Source organism: Poromitra crassiceps (assembly GCF_964638095.1).
Source record: "Poromitra crassiceps genome assembly, chromosome: 1".
In the NCBI taxonomy this organism is placed as follows: domain Eukaryota; kingdom Metazoa; phylum Chordata; class Actinopteri; order Beryciformes; family Melamphaidae; genus Poromitra; species Poromitra crassiceps.
Genome location: NC_139623.1, coordinates 78317395 through 78339231, shown reverse-complemented (window position 1 = coordinate 78339231; position 21837 = coordinate 78317395). Strand labels below are relative to the sequence as shown.

General features: G+C 43.9%; 2 protein-coding genes across 3 annotated transcripts in view; one reads left to right on the top strand and one right to left on the bottom strand.

Annotated features, from left to right (window-relative positions):
* supt20 (SPT20 homolog, SAGA complex component) overlaps window positions 1–7466 on the top strand; it is a 51472-nt gene extending 44006 nt beyond the window's left edge. The window contains exons 22-24 of one of the 2 annotated variants that reach the window (XM_083649677.1): window positions 1151–1241; window positions 2100–2188; window positions 7031–7466. In XM_083649677.1, the coding sequence (XP_083505803.1) occupies window positions 1151–1241; window positions 2100–2188; window positions 7031–7177 (327 nt within the window). In that variant the 3' untranslated portion in view covers window positions 7178–7466. The remainder of the gene's footprint in view (window positions 1–1150; window positions 1242–2099; window positions 2189–7030) is intronic. The other variant, XM_083649678.1, reaches the window with a different exon arrangement.
* A 53-nt stretch (window positions 7467–7519) lies between these two features.
* Window positions 7520–20525, bottom strand: exosc8 (exosome component 8). Its single transcript, XM_083644304.1, has 11 exons — window positions 20479–20525; window positions 19983–20019; window positions 18683–18746; window positions 18361–18434; window positions 14510–14555; window positions 12186–12291; window positions 11401–11446; window positions 11224–11320; window positions 10228–10348; window positions 10008–10114; window positions 7520–8204 (listed from the first exon to the last, which is right to left on the bottom strand). Exons 1-11 carry the CDS (start codon window positions 20493–20495, stop codon window positions 8086–8088), a joined length of 834 nt encoding a protein of 277 aa, XP_083500430.1. The 5' UTR covers window positions 20496–20525; the 3' UTR covers window positions 7520–8085.
* Window positions 20526–21837: the final 1312 nt, after the last annotated feature.

The window sequence follows — 21837 nt, the reverse complement described above, 5'->3', positions numbered from 1 at the left end:
ATCCAAGAAGACACTGCAGGAGGACAAGTTGATACTGACATATCCAAGAAGACACTGCAGGAGGACAAGTTGATACTGACATATCCAAGAAGACACTGCAGGAGAAGGACAAGTTGATACTGACATATCCAAGAAGACACTGCAGGAGAAGGACAAGTTGATACTGACATATCCAAGAAGGCACTGCAGGAGGACAAGTTGATACTGACATATCCAAGAAGACACTGCAGGAGAAGGACAAGTTGATACTGACATATCCAAGAAGACACTGTAGGAGGACAAGTTGATACTGACATATCCAAGAAGACACTGCAGGAGAAGGACAAGTTGATACTGACATATCCAAGAAGACACTGCAGGAGAAGGACAAGTCGATACTGACATATCCAAGAAGACACTGCAGGACAAGGACAAGTTGATACTGACATATCCAAGAAGACACTGCAGGAGGACAAGTTGATACTGACATATCCAAGAAGACACTGCAGGAGGACAAGTTGATACTGACATATCCAAGAAGACACTGTAGGAGGACAAGTTGATACTGACATATCCAAGAAGACACTGCAGGAGGACACGTTGATACTGACATATCCAACAAGACACTGTAGGAGATGGACACGTTGATACTGACATATCCAAAAAGACACTGTAGGAGGACAAGTTGATACTGACATATCCAAGAAGACACTGCAGGAGGACAAGTTGATACTGACATATCCAAGAAGACACTGTAGGAAGACACGTTGATACTGACATATCCAAGAAGACACTGTAGGACACGTTGATACTGACATATCCAAGAAGACACTGCAGAAGGACACGTTGATACTGACATATCCAAGAAGACACTGCAGGACAAGGACAAGTTGATACTGACATATCCAAGAAGACACTGCAGGAGAAGGACAAGTTGATACTGACATATCCAAGAAGACACTGCAGGAGAAGGACAAGTTGATACTGACATATCCAAGAAGACACTGCAGGACAAGGACACCACAAAATGCAAAAAAGAGGGCTGAAGACTTTCCGAAGGCACTGTATCTGGCTAAATAAATCTATTGTGGCGACTGTAGACAGGTGAGGGTGGAGAATGTGTGATGCGTCGTGCGATGAAGATCTCACTGTCTTGTGTTATCTGTGACAGGGTGACCCGGGGTCGGATCAAAGTTTAGGAAACCAACAGACGGCGGTCATCAACCTGGGAGTCGGAGGCTTCATGTCTCCACAGGCAGCAGGTACAACACAACACACAACGCACACACACCCCTCTCTCATACATTTCTCCTCCATTTGTTCTCCAGTCCAGTAATCTACCAAGCTGTACATACTCAAAGTGATACCATAGATGTCACTAACTAGTACTAATGAGATGAGTTTGACTAATGTGTTCGTTACTCCAGTTAGTAACCGGCGGTTACTGTACAGCAGGACTCATATAGTCTGTAACTAAACAATCCTTTGACTGAAAGTAAGCCATTGTTCTCTGCTCACTGGAGCATTCAACCACTGTCAGGAGAAACTCAACTTCCCCTTCTCTGCTACATTCTCCTCCCACCCCCACCCTTATTTCTTTCCCTCCTGCACTTGTCTCGTCTTCCTCTCCTTCTCTTGGACCCTCTGTCTACTCGTACCTTTCCGGTCCACTTCCCTCACATACTTCACTCAAAAACACTTACGCACCCACGGCTGCTTTTCTTTCCTTCTTCTTTCCTTTCCCGTTGGTGCTCCTTCTGTTCCTCTTATCACTTGCCCTTTTGACACTCAAACTACATTTCCACCCACACTCGCCCCTTTGACTCTACTCAAACTACATTTCCCCCTCGCTCCTATCCTCTCCCACACTCACCCTTTTGACTCTACTCAAACTACATTTCCCCCTCGCTCCTATCCTCTCTCACACTCACCCTTTTGACTCTACTCAAACTACATTTCCCCCCGCTCCTATCCTCTCCCACACTCTGCCTTCTTTGCCTGTCCACGCGCACTATCGTCATACCTCACTCCATACCTTCATCTACCTGTTCTTCCTCTCTGCCCTTCGCCTCCTTCTGGGGCTCCCCCCCACCCTCCTCTCTCACCCCCCTCCCCCTCAGTGCTGTCCCAGTTGGGCTGTGGGCTGGACGGGTCTGGGCCCCCGATGCCTTCTCCAAGGCTTCAGCAGCAGCACCAGCCACAGATCCAAGTAATACAGCAACTTTAACATCTATACACACACATACACATCTCTGTGGGACCCAACGACTGAGACATAGCCCTTCCTGGGATGCTCTACATCAGTGTTTCTCAAACAGTGGTCCTGCGACCACTGGTGGTCCGCGGGCGCCCCCTAGTGGTCCGCAAGTAGATTTATATGTTTTCCCTTTTTTTTACCTCCCACTATCCAATCAGAGAAATGTTACGTTTTCTGGGAAACGGAAGGTCAGATCGCGATGCTTGAGTGCCAGCCACTTTTGGAGAACGGACGCTCCCAGTGCCAGAGTTTCAGAGCGTTTTCAGTGATTTCTCGAGGCCCACAGAATATTGTGTGATATTACTATGTAAACACCGAACACGCACAAAGAACGAGGAGACTCTCTTCTATCATCTGCAAAAAAAAGTTTATTGATCCCATTTTCCGTTCTTTAGTTATGAGCCGGAGAAGATAGCTTGATTCAGCCAAAAACAACCATTTTTTTCTTGAAGCTGAGATAATGAGCCTTTTGTGAAATTAAACATTTCAAGCACATCATTGACTCTGAAGCTAATATTTTCTGATATAATGACACCTCAAAAATAATTTCCTTCAATAAAAGAGTGAAAACAAAGGAATTTTGTTTGGCCAAATAATATGTTTTAGCTGCAACCAGCAGCGCTGGCCCCTGCGTGCGCAGACCCTACACCTTCTTGGTGGTCTTGATTTACTGCTGGTGGGCATCAGATAGCCTATTCTAGCTTGTTTGCTCTCTATGCATCGAGCCTGCTGCTGCCTGGGTGTGTGTGTACTGTCAATGGTTGTATGTTGTGCGTGCCCCACCCCCCTCCTCCTCCTCCTCCGTGGTGGGAGGAGTCGTGTCTCTGCTGCGGTTTGCTCTGAGTTTGATCTGCACTGAAAAGTCCGCTGCCTGCATCCCCCCGCTTTTTTACAGCGTGTCCTCGGCTCCCAGCTGAGAATAATGTAACTTTTCAGAAAGACGCTGGTGTCGCCGTGTCGGCAACTAAATCATATGGATGGACTATCGCAGCGCACACGGATGGGGCTCAATTGTGGCAGCAGATGACTGCTGTTCACAGGCACAGCTAACGTTATGCTTCAAGCATATCGATGCGATTTCCGTATTCCGTTTCCTCATGACTTCTTCTCTCTTTTCTCCTGGCCTTTGTCTAATCGGGAGGGCACTGTCGCCACCTAAGGGTTCTGTAAAATAGGTTAGACACATTCAATAGCTCCCATATTGTAAGAGGCGATGTAAGAGGCTTAAGCCGTTTTCCCACATGCGTACCGGAAAATTACCTGTAAGTCAATATCGGACATTTCCCTTCACACCTCTCCTCTGGCATGTGGGAATCTATCAGCGAAATTGCCTGTATGTGGGGGGGGGGGGGGCGGATGGGGAGTGACGTGTCGGCAAAACTCCGAATGGTGAAATAAGTTTGCTTGTTTATCCGTTCACCTGCATCGCGTTGAAGCACTTTTTACAGACTGGCTTCATTTGATGTGTCCGGGCTTGCCTTGGCTGTCGGCAACGTTGCTTAGTCCTTGTCGGGCTGTGACTGAAGGAGGAGGAGGACTGTGGCCAGAGAGCGAGCAGGCAGCAGAGAGGAGAGAGGGGAAAATCAGCACACACACACATGAAGCTGACATAGGCTACTGCTCTTATTATCACAAGATCATTTCGCCCGTTTGCTTTAATGTGCGCTAATGATTAGATTATGCCCGCTGGAACATTAAGCAACGTGTGTACACCTCGCCCATGAGAGTGTCGCGCAGAATATGAAGATAGACTAAACCGGGGACAGATCATGACAGTGTTATGTACCTCTGCGCTGCTGCGTGAGACTAGAGCCGTCTGGAAGCGAGAGAGACCAGGAGGGAATTTATTTTGGGAAGATGCTCTGAACAATTTTGACGACGTGGAATGGAAGCGTCATTTTCGCATGTCCCGGTATTACGTGCTGAGTCTGGTCCGACCCGCACGCAAGATCACCCGGTGGCGAAAACCACTGGAAGCGCGTTTGCGACTGGCAATAGTCCTTTGGTGGTACGCAACACCAGGGGAATATCGAACAATCAGCTGTGTATTTGGTGTTGGACTGTCTACTGTGTGCAACCTGGTCCACGAAGTCACAGCCCACTGATAGCGGAAAATGACTGGACCCCTTTCTCACCTGTCTGTCTATCGCGGCATACCGCTCTTCTGACTAGCTAAAAACTGGTGAAATGGCCGCGACGACGGGGTCGCGCTTATACCGGCACGGCGCCTTTCCCACATGCAGCCATTTGACCACGTTCCGGTCATTTTGCGGTACAAAGCGCATGTGGGAAAAGGGCTTTAGATCGACATCCCCCCGTCAAAATATGAATTTGGAGTTATTGACGCCATTTGGCGTCGCTGGCAGCCTACGGTAAATTTCTCCTGACGCCATTTGGCGTCGCTGGCACTCAATGTGTTGCACTATATTTATTTTTTCACCCCGAATCCAACGCCACCAGCCCCGAGTCTCTAGGAGTTACGGTTGTGGAGATAGGTCCACTCTGCATGCAGGGCTACAGGAGAGAGACAGAGTAGGCAACAGCGGGGGGTTGGGAGTTCCAAGTTACTGACCAAACACTCTATTTCAGTGATTGCTGTCAGAATATAGAGCCATTTAACACTTATTTGAACACAAAAACATCACTGAATGCAACTTTAAGATGGCAACAGATAGCCTACCGTATTTGACTTTGGCAACATTGTGCATTTATTGAACTTGAAAAAACTTTCTTTGAACTTTGAATATATTTGAACTGAAAAGGAGAAATAAATGTAAAAATAAATGGTAAATGGACTAAAATAAATTGTATATATTTTATCTTGTTTTCATAATTGTGGGAAGCCAGAAATTTGATTAATTGTACAGCCTTAATGCTATTTGTCATTTAATTAGCCTGTAATTTGTCATTTACAGTTGAAGTAGTAGGCCTATTGTTTTTGAGGATGTTTTGGGAGTTAGGTGGTCCCTGAGTTTTTTTTTATTGGTTAAGTGGTCCTTGGTCTGAAAAAGTTTGAGAAACACTGCTCTACATGAAACTAGAATCAGCAGGCAACTCGTCATGTCTTCCTTTACCCTACAGGCAGGTGTATGCTCCTACAGGCAGGTGTATGCTCCTACAGGCAGGTGTCTGCTGCACAGTACATTCTGCCAGACATTTAGGCAGCTTTGCTTCATGCTCTGTATTATGATCCAAGAAAGACAGGAGTCTGTTTTTCTTTCTTTTATGCAAAAAGTCAAGTGTTTTCATCAGACCTGGGCTAAATGTCTCTTCAGTTTGAATAACGCTTTCCAACCATTTGCATTGCATCCATGTATTAGAACTATTTCATGTGCCCACTCCCCCCAAGAAGCAAACATAACATTTTAATGACTTGGAATAGAGTATTTTAAACCACTTTGAATTGACTTCTATAATAGACCCTTTTCACGGGGGGCCATTTTGTGTCGAAAAGGCAGAATAAACACAGGTGCAAGCAAAACACTAATGAGGGTTTCCAAATTCCAATCATGGAAGTTGGAAACTCTCATTAGTGTTTTGCTTGCACCTGTGTTTTACCCTGCCTTTTCGACACAAAATGGCCCCCGTGAGAAGGGTCTATGCTGTAGACATCCGTCTAAGAGTATCATGACGTTTCACTAACCTGAATAACGACTAGTCTCCTGAATTTCTAAAATAATAAGAAAAATAGTTGGAAGAACTTTTTTGTTTTGTATTTATCATTCCTCATCACATGGCATCCAAATAATATTCATACTCAGAATATATGGTTGATCTCCCCCCCACTCCACTTCAAATGGGCTGAAGCTATAGTCATCCCAGGTCTGATTTTGTTCAAACTCTTCCTTCACCATCTGCCTTCTGGTGTTGTTTTTGTGTTATAGACTCACCTTGCTGATGGAGGATCATGTTGTATGTTTGGTTAATACATTTGTTTGACACAGATCGCCGCAGTCCCGGTACTCTCAGCACCCCAGACACCAGAGCTTCTGGCACTTCCAATGGCAGTAACTAACATTGTGTTGCACTGGGAGTTGTGTTCTTACAAAGCATTCAACAACAGTATATCAGCACCTGCAATACTAGATCACTAGATACATGTTGCTCAGACGTTGCTCTGCAAACTGATAGATGACACATGGCAGCAGGGTCTCACAGTGTAAGATAGATGACACATGGCAGCAGGGTCTCACAGTGTCAGCATGTGATGCGTATGCTATGGTATCAGTGGAACTGACCTGCTGTTTTTGCCCAGTTGAAGTTGCTGACTTACTCCGAGCAGAAAGCACGGTTGCTAAGCTGCATGTCTGTTGTTGCCATGGTGACAGCGTGTCTCCTGAACAGCTATGACACCCGCAGGGGCGGTTGATGACTTAACGCCACTGGTGCTGCTTGACTGTATCCTGCCTCACTCCCCAACACAACTCCAACCCCCCCCATATCTATTTCTCTTCCTACCTTTCCCTTCCCTCTGCAACCCATTAACCCCTCTTCTGTTTCTCTTGAGTCTGTACACTTGCTCCTGTATGTCAGGCTTCAGTTCAGCTTCACTAACACACGCCATTCACAGACTTGTCTACACTAGGAGGAAGTAAGTAAGGAAGGAAGTCTGACCAACACTGGGTGCCAGACAGTGAATGATATTTTTACCAGGCAGCAGATGGCCCCACGCAAGCATATTTTGCACTGCTCAATAACTTAAGATCCACAAACGACAAGTGTTGCTCGTTAGTGTGCTGAAATTCCCTTCTGATGTTTTTTTTTGTTTTCTGTCTCTTTCCTCCCACTGGGCAGTTGCAATTCTTGCAGCACCAAATGCAGCAGCAGCAGCAGCAGCAAATGGCTATGGGAGCAGCAGCAGCTCCTCCGCGGCAACATACCGCCAACCAACCAAGAAGTAAGAGGAAGAGGAGCACGCCACAGCCCCTGCCCAAATCATGACAACAACACAATCACACTAAAAGCTCACGATCAGCTTTGACGAGGACACGAATGATCCATACTGTGCTCTTTGTCGCTCTCACTGTGGAGACCGCGCACACAAAAACGACGACTTTTTTCCTCCTTTTTCTAGCTGAGAAATGATGATTTGTATGTGATGATGGTTGTCAGGTTTTGGAGAAACCAAAACTGTGTTGTTTCACCATAGAGGATGGGAGTCTTTTTTTCTTTTCTTTTTTAGAGCAGGGAGCCCTACACTTAAAAGAACCTTGTTGATGTTTTTTGAGAAGAAACGGGAAAGGGGGGGGGGGGGGGGGGGGGGACGACGACGACAGGGTTCTCATAGGTAGGGGCTTCCACAATAACTTCCTCTTCTGGAAGACTTTCTGGTCAGAGGTTCGTGTTGATCGAGAGGATCATTAACGCACATTCTCAGAGGATTCCTCGTGAGCCTGCCTGATCCTCCGGTAGAAACTGCCCTTATGCACGGATCCACCAAATCCTCCACGTAACCATTACATGTGAAAAATGCAAATCTGACCTTGGGAGTAGTGCCTGGGGGGGAACAGCCCTCTATACCTCTCAAGTCTGTTGGAAGTCTTTACTCTATTAACAATCCTGGCACAGGGCTTTAAACTGAGGACTCAAGATCAACATGCAAGACAAAGTGTATCTGCTTTTGTACAGCACATTTTGAAAAGGCATTTCCTTTTAATTAGTTCAGGAGCCATGAAGCATATTCTTACGAGACATCGAGCGTGCGTGCGTGGGTGTGACACGTTTCTGGACACTTGAGGAATAATTTTTTATGCGGTCTTTGTCAGCAGTTTTATTGTTATTAAAAAAAAGAATATATATTGACAGTGGAAAATACAGCTTTTAGATAAACATGCTTGTTTTGTGGCTCTTTATTTTGTCGTCCGGATGCTCTGTGTGACTTGGTCGACGAGTTTGCGGATCTCTCTCTGCCGCACCGTGGCTCGACTGATGCATTCCTGCAGCTTCTCTCCTGACAGGGATGTCCCACCTGAGCCAGAGGGGAACAGGGCTTTAATGCTGTAATATTTTTTTATTCAACCTGAAAGAACAGTGTTAATTTCAAGGAGTCACTTGGTGTGGCTGCTAGTTCAACACACATTAAGGCTGTAAAAGATTCACTCACCCGCACACTAGGAGCTGTGATTCTTCCTGATTAAAGTTGATGTTTTTGTGTTCAAGTGTTAAATGGCTCTATATTCTGACAGCAATCACTGAAATAGTGTGTTTGGTCAGTGGCTTGAAACCCCCAACCCCCCCCCCCCCCCACTGTCCTCTTATCGCTCTCCTGTAGTCCTGCAGGGTGGGCGGACGTATCTATCGTATACAAAGCCATTTAACACTTATTTGAACACAAAAACATCGCTGAATGCAGCTTTAATCAGGAAATCCTGATTTTTCCACCTGAACCTTCGGTGTGTGTGTGAATGGGTGAATGTAGGCACATTGTACACAGCGCTTTGGATAAAAGCGCTATATAAATGCAGTCCATTTACCATGAACATGTGACTCGCATGAATCATGCAGATCTGTAATATAATGCGAACATGCTCTGCGCTCCATAGATTTTCCTGCTTTTTTTTTTTTTGTCCTTTGCCAATCACATGCCTGATGGATTCTGACCTGACCTCACATGCCTGATGATGGACTCTGACCTGACTATGATCCACATCAGATTGAATAAGCTGTATACACAGAGTTCATTAGTGTGCAGGCTTTCATCTTCTACAAAAGGTTAAGCTACTTCACTTCAGCCCAGGGGCCAAATGTATAAACCACGTGTACACATGGAAAGTGTGCTGCACCACTTTCCACACAGGTTTCCCAATTTATACAAATCCACGGGCCGTGAGAACGTGCACGTAAACATCTTAACATGAGTCTTCTGAGTCCATCTCTCACAACATGCACACTGTACAGTCTTCTGAGTCCATCTCTCACAACATGCACACTGTACACAGTCTTCTGAGTCCATCTCTCACAACATGCACACTGTACAGTCTTCTGAGTCCATCTCTCACAACATGCACACTGTACAGTCTCCTGAGTCCATCTCTCACAACATGCACACTGTACAGTCTGCATGTTGTGAGAGATGGACTCAGAAGACTGTACAGTCTTCTGAGTCCATCTCTCACAACATGCAGACTGTACAGTCTTCTGAGTCCATCTCTCACAACATGCAGACTGTACAGTCTCCTGAGTCCATCTCTCACACCATGCAGACTGTACAGTATTCTGAGTCCATCTCTCACAACATGCAGACTGTACAGTATTCTGAGTCCATCTCTCACACCATGCAGACTGTACAGTATTCTGAGTCCATCTCTCACAACATGCAGACTGTACAGTATTCTGAGTCCATTTCTCACACCATGCAGACTGTACAGTCTCCTGAGTCCATTTCTCACACCATGCAGACTGTACAGTCTTCTGAGTCCATATCTCACAACATGCACACTGTACAGTCTCCTGAGTCCATATCTCACACCATGCAGACTGTACAGTCTCCTGAGTCCATATCTCACAACATGCACACTGTACAGTCTCCTGAGTCCATCTCTCACACCATGCAGACTGTACGCAGTCTTCCGAGTCCCACTAGTGTGATGTGGCATAATGTGGGTGACATTTTATTTAGAGTTTTTTTTGGGCCTACACCGATTTCTACATCTAAATATACACAGTTTGATACATTTGGGCCCCAGGTATAGGTAAGACTGCCCCCTAGCTTTATCACAACTTGCTCCTCATCCACAAGTCAGACTCAAAATGGCTGGATTAATTTGCGGACCTGGTTTGTGGACATAGCAGAGCCGGTCTTCCTCGTCCGTCACCACGGTGAGGCGAGCGGTGGACAGGCTCTCCTCCTCGGCTGTGGGGTCCACAATCAGTATGGAGCTGCACAGAGGAGAGGGCAGGAGGGAGGCAAATAGTTTCATCCTAGGCTAAAGGACACTGCGTTCAAACACTGAGCATATCATTACCTACTGGAGATGTCTTGATCCACTTACTTGTCAAAGACACAGAAAGAGGCACCGACTGGATGGTTGTGAATCTGCAGCCCATTTCTCTTCTCGAAATTCACTTGTGGTCCGCAGGTCTCTGTGTTGATGGTGACTTCTGGAAGTCGTGCTGTGGGCAACAGAGAAACGATGAGGGGTATGTACCCAATCCTGATTACAAATCCTAGAGAACAAAGATGGGCAAATCTTGGTGGTGGTGTGGCCTATAAACACTAGTGAACTTGGGATGGAAATGATGTGTGGAAGAGGAATATAAGACTAATAAACAGAAACATACCTGCCTTTCCTAGAGACAATAGACATATATTTGATAACTCAAGATTTCAAAGAACCTAGGAGTTTTACATTTCTTTTGATACTGTGATAGTGTACGACTACTCTTCAGGGCAAAAATGTGATACACTATTATTGAATAACACCCAGGGGATGAAGTAAATGGTGCAGGTTTGCAGGTTCAACCCTTCTCGTCCACCCCCCTCTCCCTTCTCTCTGACACTGTGTACGTGTTTCGAGCCGCTCTCTCCATAGCGTGTCAAAGTCTCGCCAATGAGGAAATTAATTCTCCATTCATTTCCAGACTTTTCTTAAACTGTGCGTGCGCGTGAATGTACATGTTTTACCGGCTTTGAAACGTCCTCGAGACGAGATGCGCGCACTGTCTCTCTCTACGCCGGTGTTACTGTCTCTCTCTACGCCGGTGTTACTGTCTCTCTCTACGCCGGTGTTACTGTCTCTGTCTGTGCCGGTGTTACTGTCTCTGTCTGTGCCGACCGGTGAGCTGGGGGAGTGGCCTAGGCTAAGTCCACACACATCTCGCCCACACATCTCTCGCCCACATACACCCTGTGCTTAAACACACAGCGGCTGCACTGCTTAAAGGGGCATGGGTAAATGGGTAACATTTAGGAATGTGTCCGAAAAATATTTCTGTGTAAATTATAGCACCAGTGAACTCTTATTGATGCCGTCCTGTTATTCACTTACTGTTCTTCAGGGCAGCCAGCAGAGCGATGATACAAGCGTCCAATATGTTCCCGTCGTAGTCGAGACACATGATGTCACAGTACAGCACCCAGCAGAGCTAAAAGCAGGCAGAAAAGTCAGGACCTGTGACCCCGAATCATCAACCACAATCTGACACTTTATAAAGTACGGACTTACCTTTCCTCTTTCAATGCACAGGTCTTCTGTCTGGATCACATCAGAGCTACAGTGCAAAAAAAAATCTTAGATTAGTGAGAGACACTTTTGATGGTCCTTTGAGCTGAAAACGGTGAATAGATGCACAGTAGAGACGACAGCACTGTGAATAGATGTACAATAGATGCAGCCTTATTAGGTTTTTAAGGAACACTCACATTTCACGTAAACCAGGTTTTTTGTTTTCACAGCTTCTACCTACACACGATAGACATGGCTATAGCACCAGACAAGCTTTGGGCAGTCGTTTCACCTGGCCTTTACCTAGAACCAATGCCCTTAGGAAAGCGCTCATGTACAGAGCTGTGGCACTTTGGAATTGTCTCCCCCCATATCTCACTGTGCTCTCTAATAAGTTAACTTTTAAAAATAAGCTAAGAGAAGCTGTCTTGAGTCGAGAACTCAGATTAGGTCCGACATAACCTTCCTTGATTAACAGACCTGCTATTTGAGTGACTCATTTTGTTTATGACCTCACTTTTTTGATTAATTTGATTAACTAATCTGCTATTTGAGTATTATGTATCTGACCTGCTGTCAACTTCTTCTGTTTATGACCTCACTTTTTTTCATTAATTTGATTAACTGATCTGTTATTTGATTGTATGTTTGTATGTTGATGTGAACCCCAGGAAGAGTAGTCTCCACTAAAGTGAAGACTAATTATGGGGATCCTTTTAAACAATAAACAATAAACAGTAGAGACGACAGCACTGTGAATAGATGCACAGTCAAGACGACAGCACCTCTCGATGACGTCAGCGATGAACTGGCTGGCCGCCTGTGCCTGTTCCCCCGGCGGACCCGGCCTGAAGCGGGATGAACACAGAGGCGGCAGATCCACGTTCGGCACTGACAGGTAGAAAGAGTATTACAGCGTTACTTACTCCAGTACCAGTGCACTGACAGGTAGAAAGAGTATTACAGCGTTACTTACTCCAGTACCAGTGCACTGACAGGTAGAAAGAGTATTACAGCGTTACTTACTCCAGTACCAGTGCACTGACAGGTAGAAAGAGTATTACAGCGTTACTTACTCCAGTACCAGTGCACTGACAGGTAGAAAGAGTATTTACAGCGTTACTTACTCCAGTACCAGTGCACTGACAGGTAGAAAGAGTATTACAGCATTACTTACTCCAGTACCAGTGCACTGACAGGTAGAAAGAGTATTACAGCGTTACTCACTCCAGTACCAGTGCACTGACAGGTAGAAAGAGTATTACAGCGTTACTTACTCCAGTACCAGTGCACTGACAGGTAGAAAGAGTATTACAGCGTTACTTACTCCAGTACCAGTGCACTGACAGGTAGAAAGAGTATTACAGCGTTACTTACTCCAGTACCAGTGCACTGACAGGTAGAAAGAGTATTACAGCGTTACTTACTCCAGTACCAGTGCACTGACAGGTAGAAAGAGTATTACAGTGTTACTTACTCCAGTACCAGTGCACTGACAGGTAGAAAGAGTATTACAGCGTTACTTACTCCAGTACCAGTGCACTGACAGGTAGAAAGAGTATTACAGCGTTACTTACTCCAGTACCAGTGCACTTACCATGCTGATATTTGACTGAGATAGAGGTAAAATTGCTGGTTTGCTTTGTTTTAGTTTAGTGGTAATGCTTCCTTTTACAGTCCCCTATTTACCATTTAGCCAGTATACTGTATATACATGGTCAATTATTTCACTTTATTGTAGGATAAACGCCTTGAAATTAATAATCTCGTTTTCAAGGGGGTCCGTGAAACACAAATACATCTACAATACAATGATTGGGTAAGTACCAGTGGTAAATCAGTAGGATGGTATCCCCCCCCCCCCCCCCCCCCCCGATTTTTTATCCCATTTTTATCCCCCATTAGTGCTAATTTAATTGATTTATCCTGGTTGCTGCTCCACCCTCTGCCGATCTGGGGAGAGCCGAAACTGGCTCCATGCTTCCTCCGAGACATAGGCAGTTAGCCAGCCGCTTCTTTTCACCTGACAGGGGAAGCTTCACCGGTAGGACATAGCACGTGGGAGGTTCACGCTATTCCAACCAGTTCCCCTCCCTCCGAACAGGCGCCCTTAACGACCAGAGGAGGAACCACATTAGCAACCAGGATATTGCATGTTTTGGTGAAGGAGGTTCCTATATGAAGGAAACCCCCCGGGAGGCACGGGGAGAACATGCAAACTCCACACAGAAAGGCCCTTTTGACGACCCCACCTGGGCGGTGGGCACTCGAGGACATGCGGACGGGCAATCAGTAGGTATGATATTACCAGGCTCTGACCAGTTCCCTATGGAAGAGGAGATCAAGAGAAGAAGTAGGGATCGGATCAGCCACACACTCAGGAAAGTCACTGACAGCATCCATCTTAGATGGAACCCCCAAGGCACAAGAGAGGCTGGGCCAAGAACACCTGGCGCAGAGACCTCGAGACCGACTTCAAGCACAGCGGGCTGACATGGAAACAGCTGGAAAGGAAAGCCCAGGACACAAGACTCCGGCATGCTGTTGTCAACGGCCTATGCTCCATGAAAAAGGAGCAATAGGCATAAAAAGAAGAAGACCATATCCCTTGGAACTGGTTCTTCCCTTTTTCTTGCAATAAACACAAACTGTGTTGACTTGATTGGTAATAGTGGAGGTTCTTGTTAGTATTTCAGCTCTAGTGTCTTTGTATTTACCTACTTAATACCTACTATTGGTAATCCAAACAGGTTCATTTCGTCTATCTATTATTAACTATTACGTTTTCTTATGGAAAGACTGTTTTTTTTGTCATACCTTGACAGTTTCGACTGCTGCTTCCTGCAGTCTTCCTCAGAGACGTCACGTGATGTTGTTGTGACGTGCTGTATGGTACTATTAGTAACTAAACTAATTACCCAATACTATACTAATTTACCATATATTTAGCGGGTAAATATTTAGTAATTATGGGACTGTAAAAAGAAGCATTACAAGTTTAGGTAATTAGGATCCCCATTATGTGAGACACAGGAGAAACGCCTTGTCAGCCACTGAGGTCACACTAACATAAAGAAGCTTAGAGACACTCCACTCACTGATGACTTACCGATGTAGCCTTTACTTGGTGCTTCCACTGTCGGGTTTGTCAGCTCCTTTGGATGAAAAAACACAACAGGAATGGATCTGTCAGACCACAGCCCATTGTATATAACCATACATTTGACAAATGGAAAAAAAACAACGCTCTGGAGACTGAACTCAAATATACTGAAGGGACGCAGGAAGGAGGAGATTATAAAAGATATATTATCCAGACATACATAGAGGAGAATGACAACGGGGAGGTGTCCCCACTGGTGCTGTGGGATGCGTGCAAGGCCGTTATGCGGGGAAAAATAATCGCCAAATCAGCATACTTAAAAAAAATATTACAACAAAAACTAACTACACTACAATCAGATTTGAAAAGATTAGAGAGAGAACATAAAGATAGTATAGATGAAAACATAAACCGGGAAATCAAAAGGAAAAAAGCAGAGATAAATGACATTTATGCACAAGAGACCCAAAAGAAATTAATATTTATGAAACAAAGATATTATGAGGCTGGGAGTAAATCAATGAAACTGTTGGCTTATAGATTGAAAAAAGAACAGGCAAGAAATAATATCTACAAGATAAGAGACTCACAAACCAAATCAACAAAGTATAAGTATAAGAAACTATATACCCAACCAAAAATTGACAATAAAGTTCAGATCGATCAATTTCTGGGGAATCTGAATTTACCAAAAGTAACGGAGGAACAGAATAGGGGGTTAAAGGCGGTAATTACAGCAGAGGAAATAAATGCAGCGATCTCAAATCTCAAGGCCAACAAGTCCCCGGGCACGGATGGGTACACCTCGGAGTGGTACAAGGCACTTAGGGGTACTATAATTCCGATGTTAGAGAATACATTCAACTGGGTGTTGAAGGGGGGAGAAGTCCCATATTCCTGGAGGGAAGCCATCATCTCGGTGATCCCTAAGGAAGGAAAGGATAAAGCAGTATGTTCCAGCTACAGACCCATAAGTGTCCTTAATCAAGACTATAGACTGTTCACAGCTATCCTAGCCAGATGTTTAGAAAAAATATTACCGGACATAATCCATTTGGATCAGACAGGTTTCATAACACAGAGACAGACACAAGACAACATTAGACGTATATTGCATGTAATGCAAAATATAATTGAGAAGCGGGTAGAATCAGTGGTGGTGGGGATGGATGCGGAGAAAGCGTTCAACTCTGTTAGGTGGGATTTTTTGTATAGCGTATTAGAACGATTTGGTTTTCATGAAGGGTTTATAAAAACTATACAGGCTCTATACAATAGACCAACAGCTAGGATCAAGGTAAATGGGAGCATCTCAAAGTCTATCACGCTAGAACGTGGTTGCCGTCAAGGGTGCGCGGCTAGTCCCCTGCTCTTCGCGATTTTCTTGGAACCGCTGAGCCAATGGATTAAACAAAATGAAAACATAAAGGGTATAAACATGGAGGGGGGAGTACAGAAAATAGCATTGTTTGCAGATGATGTATTAATATATCTGTCTCAGCCGAATAAATCTATCCCAGCACTTATGTCGACCTTAGCAGACTATGGTATGCTATCAGGCTACAAGGTAAATGTACAAAAAACACAGGTTATCTCATTTAATTATAGGCCAGACCAAGCCATTAGAGAAAGATATGATATTAACTGGGAGTTGAAATCAATGAGATATCTGGGAATCAATTTGCCACAAGATCTAGGTCAACTAAAATCTGTTAACTATGACCCTCTGCTTGGTAAAATTAAAAATGATATTAGGAGATGGAATCTTATTCCATTTATGGGCATTAATGCCAGAGCAAAAGCGATTAAGATGAACATACTTCCTTTAAAATTCTTCTTTAAAATCAACACTTTTCTACAAGATTCTACAAGATACTTCCTCATTGAAGAGAGCAGTGCGCGAGGTGCTAAAATGCAGGAGCTTATGACGTCATAAGCTCTATATAACCTTTGTACACGTGCGCAATCCGCACCCACCCTCCTTTTGTCCGTTCTTTGCCCCCCCGCTATGCTTCTCTCTCTCTCTCTCTCTCTCTCTCTCTCTCTCTCTCTCTCTCTCTCTCTCTCTCTCTCTCTCTCTCTCTCTCTCTCTCTCTCTCTCTCTCTCCTCTCGTGTGAGAGAGAGCACAGAGAGAGACACAGCCTGGTGACGCGAGGTTACTCACACATACACACACACACACACGCTGTGCAGTCGCAGCAAGAGTCTCTCCCTCTCCGAGCAACGAACACACACACACGGTGTGTGTGTGTGTGTGTCGATCTCTCTTTCTCTCTTTCTCCGTTTCCCTCCCCCCCTCTCTCTTGCGCTCTCCGAGAGACAGAAATTTCCCTGCTGTAGACGGGGGACGCCCACACAGTCCGCGGGAGAAAATACACTCTAAAAAATAATCGATTCTCATTACTTTTGCCAGAATGTCAAACCTAAATTTATATACTTTGCGACGTTCATCATCGTTCAAATTTGGCTGGTGGCTTATTAACATAGGCTCCTGTGATGTGATGAACTCAAAATGCTAAATAATAATAAAATATTTCTGGTTTCCAGGGACTTTAAAAGCTTTCAAGAAGTGAAGGATCAATTTGGCTTGGCTAATCAGGACTTTTATAGATATTTGCAATTGAGACATTACATAGGACAAACAATGAGAGAGGGGAATCTAGATGGATCAGAATTGGGAATAATTAAGATGTTTACCTTGGCACATGAATCAAACTTGGGAAGAAAATTAATTTCGAATTTATATATGAGAGTGGAAGATTTGAAGGGCAGTGACACAATATATATAAAAGAGAAATATTGGGATGACAATGGAGGAATGGGAAGAGGTCTTTGAACAACAGTGGAAAACAACATGCTCCTCTTCTTGGAGAGAATATGGATGGAAAAATATCACAAGATATTTTTTAACTGCTGCACAGAAAAAATATCAAAACACAAGGTGCTGGAGAATGTGTGGAGCAGACCGAGCAGACCATTTCCATATATTCTGGGACTGCCCTATTCTAAAAGGTTACTGGCAAGAGTTAAAGAAATGTATGGATGAAATAACCAAAGTGAATCTTCCACTCTCATTTGAGGTATTGTACTTGGGGAAAGTAGACCAAGGGCTTGTGTGATTAGGAGACAAACATATATTTAGAATGATGTTAATTGCAAGTAAGAAAGCGATTACAAGGAAATGGCTGAAGGCCGAAGTGCCTAAGGTTGATGATTGGATTGAAGTAATGCATGATATATATGTGATGGAGAAGCTGACTTATGCTATCAGACTGCAACAGGATAAGTTTAAAGGAATCTGGGAAAATTGGATCGACTATATAGCACCAATTAGAGCAGACTTTGTATAGGAGACTGTGCAGGGCAAGGAATCCCTTAGTTCAAGGTTTAATAGCTACAGATATGTACATGTTATGATTTATTTTTGTATTTTTTGTTAATAAATGTAAAAAACAGAGTTGATATAGAGATGACTAAGTAGATGTGCGGAGAAGAGCATAAAGAAATGTGTGGTACCGAATACAACTGTCAATAAGCATACATGGGAATTGAGAGAGAGGGGGGAGTGGGGAAGGGAACGCAGGGGAATGATTGTATGTATGTACGTATGAACGATATAACATTATGTATGACACAAGAAAATAATAGTATGATGTAACAGATGCTCTGTATTCCATGCTGAAGAATAATAATAAAAAAAGAATTAAAAAAAGAAAAGAAAAAACACAACAGGGTCAGACATTTAGCTGCTACTGTGCTGAGTGTGGAGATAGTCTGGCCAAGCGAGACTAGACATGTATCTTCATCAAGGAAACTGTGTTTCATAAGGTTTCTAACTACTGTGTTTATCACTTACCGCTTTGATCCCACAGATGACTGTGGTGTTTCCAACCTTCACCAAGGCTGAGCCATCTGCTGTGGATATGGAGCCTGGGGGAGAGAGAGCCGTCACACAGAGAAATAATCCCATGTAGATTAACCCATTGATACCTGATGCAGCATTTGTGTGTATCCCTTTAAGACCGCGAACCGCATGACGCGGTTCGCGGTCTTAAAGGGATACACACACAAATGAGGGATATACACGCAAATGCTGCATCAGGTATCAATGGGTTAAAGATTAAAGAAAATGCACTTGTACATCATTCATATATACAGCCATCAGCATTTTGCCTTACCGATGTTCAGTGTTGTGGTTCTAAATTCTCCCAGTTCCCTTCCATCAGGTCGACAGTTTTCTTTCTGAACAGTTAAGATTCGTATATTAGACCAAGACCATGTTATGCTGCTGTTGACATTATGAATAATCAATCCGGATTAAGAAGAAGAATGTGTATCAACTCTGCCTTAACTTTAAATGAGTCACCACTTGTAGGACTCCAACACCTTCGTTCAGCTTTAATTGATCTTTTGTATTGTTTGAGAAATCGCTGTTTACGTTTGATGTTTTTATTCAGTCTTTATAATGGGACGCTATGGAGCCAGAAAAAATTAAGAAAAAGAAAAAGAAAGTCCGCACACTGCAGTTTCCAGCTCCCACTCCAAACTGCATCTATTTGTCCGGCAGCTGCCTTTTGGGTGGATGTGTGCACTCTACTTTCCTCTTCATTGACGCTATGGAGCCAGCCTTGAGTGTGTCTACCGCCAGCAGGCTGTACTTTTTACTCAATTCACACATTTTTAAACCGACAGTTCACACAACTTTAACACTACATACATAAATATATGCATACATTGGACCCTTTGCAGGGGTGTCAACTGTCAAACTCATTTTAGTTCAGGGGCCACACACACGACCCAATTTGGTCTCAAGGGATCAGATAATGAGAATCAATGCATGCATATTAATAACTTCGAAATAACATCTCCAGGTTTCTTTTAGTATAAAGAATTACAGGTACTGTATACATTTTAAGAACACGTGTTCACATAGGGTTAGCTCAGCTATGAGAGGCCTATCAAATAAAATATCAAATCTGCTGTATGTAACTGTGCATAATGATGCCATATTCTGCAGGTGTTGGGACCTGTTTGGACCTGCGCGTGTGCTGGGGGAGGGGGGTGTTCCCCATATAGGTGCGTTCCCCCACTTCTCCAGATAGCACTACACCTCTGCTGATGACATCCTCACTGACGACATCACATTTGCTCGAGTGACCATCACGCACAATTGCTCAACTTCGCATGTCATAGATATTATGACATCATCAGTGACATCACAATTGCTCGAGTGACCAAACTGATGACATCGAGTGCCTCACCCGCAGCTCGGCCTCCCTGCACTATAATTGCCACAATTGTGCACAATTGCTCAATTTTCGCATCACTGATATCACAATTGCTCGAGTGACCATCACTGATCACAGCATGGTGTGCTCGACTCAACGCACAGCTGCTCAACTTTGCATGTCATAGACATTGTGACATGCGAAGTTGGCTTGTTTGTTTTTGATTGTTTCTTTATTTTGTGTCACTGACCAGAAAGCTCCTGTGGTACTCGAGGGGCTCAGCAGTCCTGAAAGTGCAAAAGTAGGGGAAGAAGAGGAACCGAAAAGTGGTTATTAGGCATAAATAGGCATAAATCAATAATGACAGAGACCCAACCCAGTGCAGTCATTCAATGACGATCACATCATCACACAACCTCAGGCTGCAGCTCAGAAAAACAGAGCGAGGAGCTGTTTTTCTTGTTATTTTATCCAGATTGTCTCTGTCTACTCTACACTGTGATCAGATCGACGTCAACATGATAGTAAAGAAACGACTATACTTCTGGGTCAGTGGACCACCATGATCCACTGGACAGGACACAACTTCACAGGTGTTATTAAACGTAACGTGTCATATGGAGAAGCAATTGATTGTATCCCAGAAATCAAAGATAAATGGTAATCTAACATTATCGGATCATTTTACCCGCAGCTATATGGTGAAATTTACATAAAAATTTGTATTTTCATAAAGACAACCTTACTTGAAACCAACCGCCATGATGTTTTGATAAACCACGTGTGTTGAGCTTGCGACTATGCGTACCAAAGCGTACTACGGTAGCCGCAGATGGACAATTCTTGTCTGTAGAGTCGTGTAGAGTAGACTAGAGAGAGTGGCGTCAGCGGAGGACCAAAATGCAAGAATCATTAGCCAATGAACAGCCAGGAATGGGTCTCGCGCTACTTTTGCATGCTAAAATAAAGCAGATAATGTACAATTTGATTCATTTCAAGGGATGAAAAACCCTTTCAAAGTACAACACTGTCTATTTTGATGCAACTTGACAGTGCTGCTTTTTTTACTGAAGAGTTCCACTTTCTACTTCCTGGAAAAAAACTGGTCCATTGGAGTGAATGGAGATGTCGGAACTCTTCTATGGAGTAGACCATAGTAGACAAGTGCCTCTTTTGTTCTTCTTTTTCTTCTACTAGTGTTTTATGGCGGTTGGCAAACAACTTATGGTGCATTACCGCCACCTTCTGAAATGGAGTGTGGATCAGAATGGACTTCTAAGACACTATCTTCTATTTATTCCAGTTTCCTCTAAAAATAAAAATATAGCCCACATTCCCTGAATTCAACTGCAATCGTTCTTTTAAATCCAGCTTGATGCGATTGCTCTCCAATCTGTTCTTGAGAATCTGTCTTTCCTGTTGGTAGTACAAAGTGCCTTGTGCTCTCCTTGACTTATGTAACGCTACTAGCTTTTGTTTCTTTATTTCGTTTCCTTTTAGCTGTAGCTGTTCTCCATTTTGGCTTATGTTTATTTAAAAAAAAAGTTGTGTCTTATTTTGTTTTAATCACAATTACTTGGGAGAATGTTGTTACATGATTGATTCAATAAAAGAAAATACCTGCTAATGTTGTATTATAGGCTATTGTACTGCCCTAACATTTTGCTTATGACTTATAAGGAGAAATTGGGTTTGTCGTTTCTATATTATTACCGTTGTTTCTACCCTGTTTATATCGTGCATTCCTTTATAACTGGGGACTGGTAATCTTACGACTTCAAAGGTCATGAGCTGGGCGGTGACGTCATCAGAGCTGGTATGTCCCATTCCAAACTCGTAGGAGTCTCAGCAGCCCCAACCTCAAAAATCCAAGATGGCTGCGCCGCGCAACAACAGTAGTTCTAATCGTAGTAATGTTGTTTAGCACTTCTGTTTTGTTTGTGTCTCATTAAATCAGCTGTACACACAGCACTGCCTAACATATATCTGTGTGGACATGAGGCTGCAGTGTTTGTATGCGCAAATTGCCGCGAAATGCCATGTTGTTAATTTTATTGCTAACAATGGCTAACAATGGCTAGCCTGGCTAGCGACTTGGATCTGAC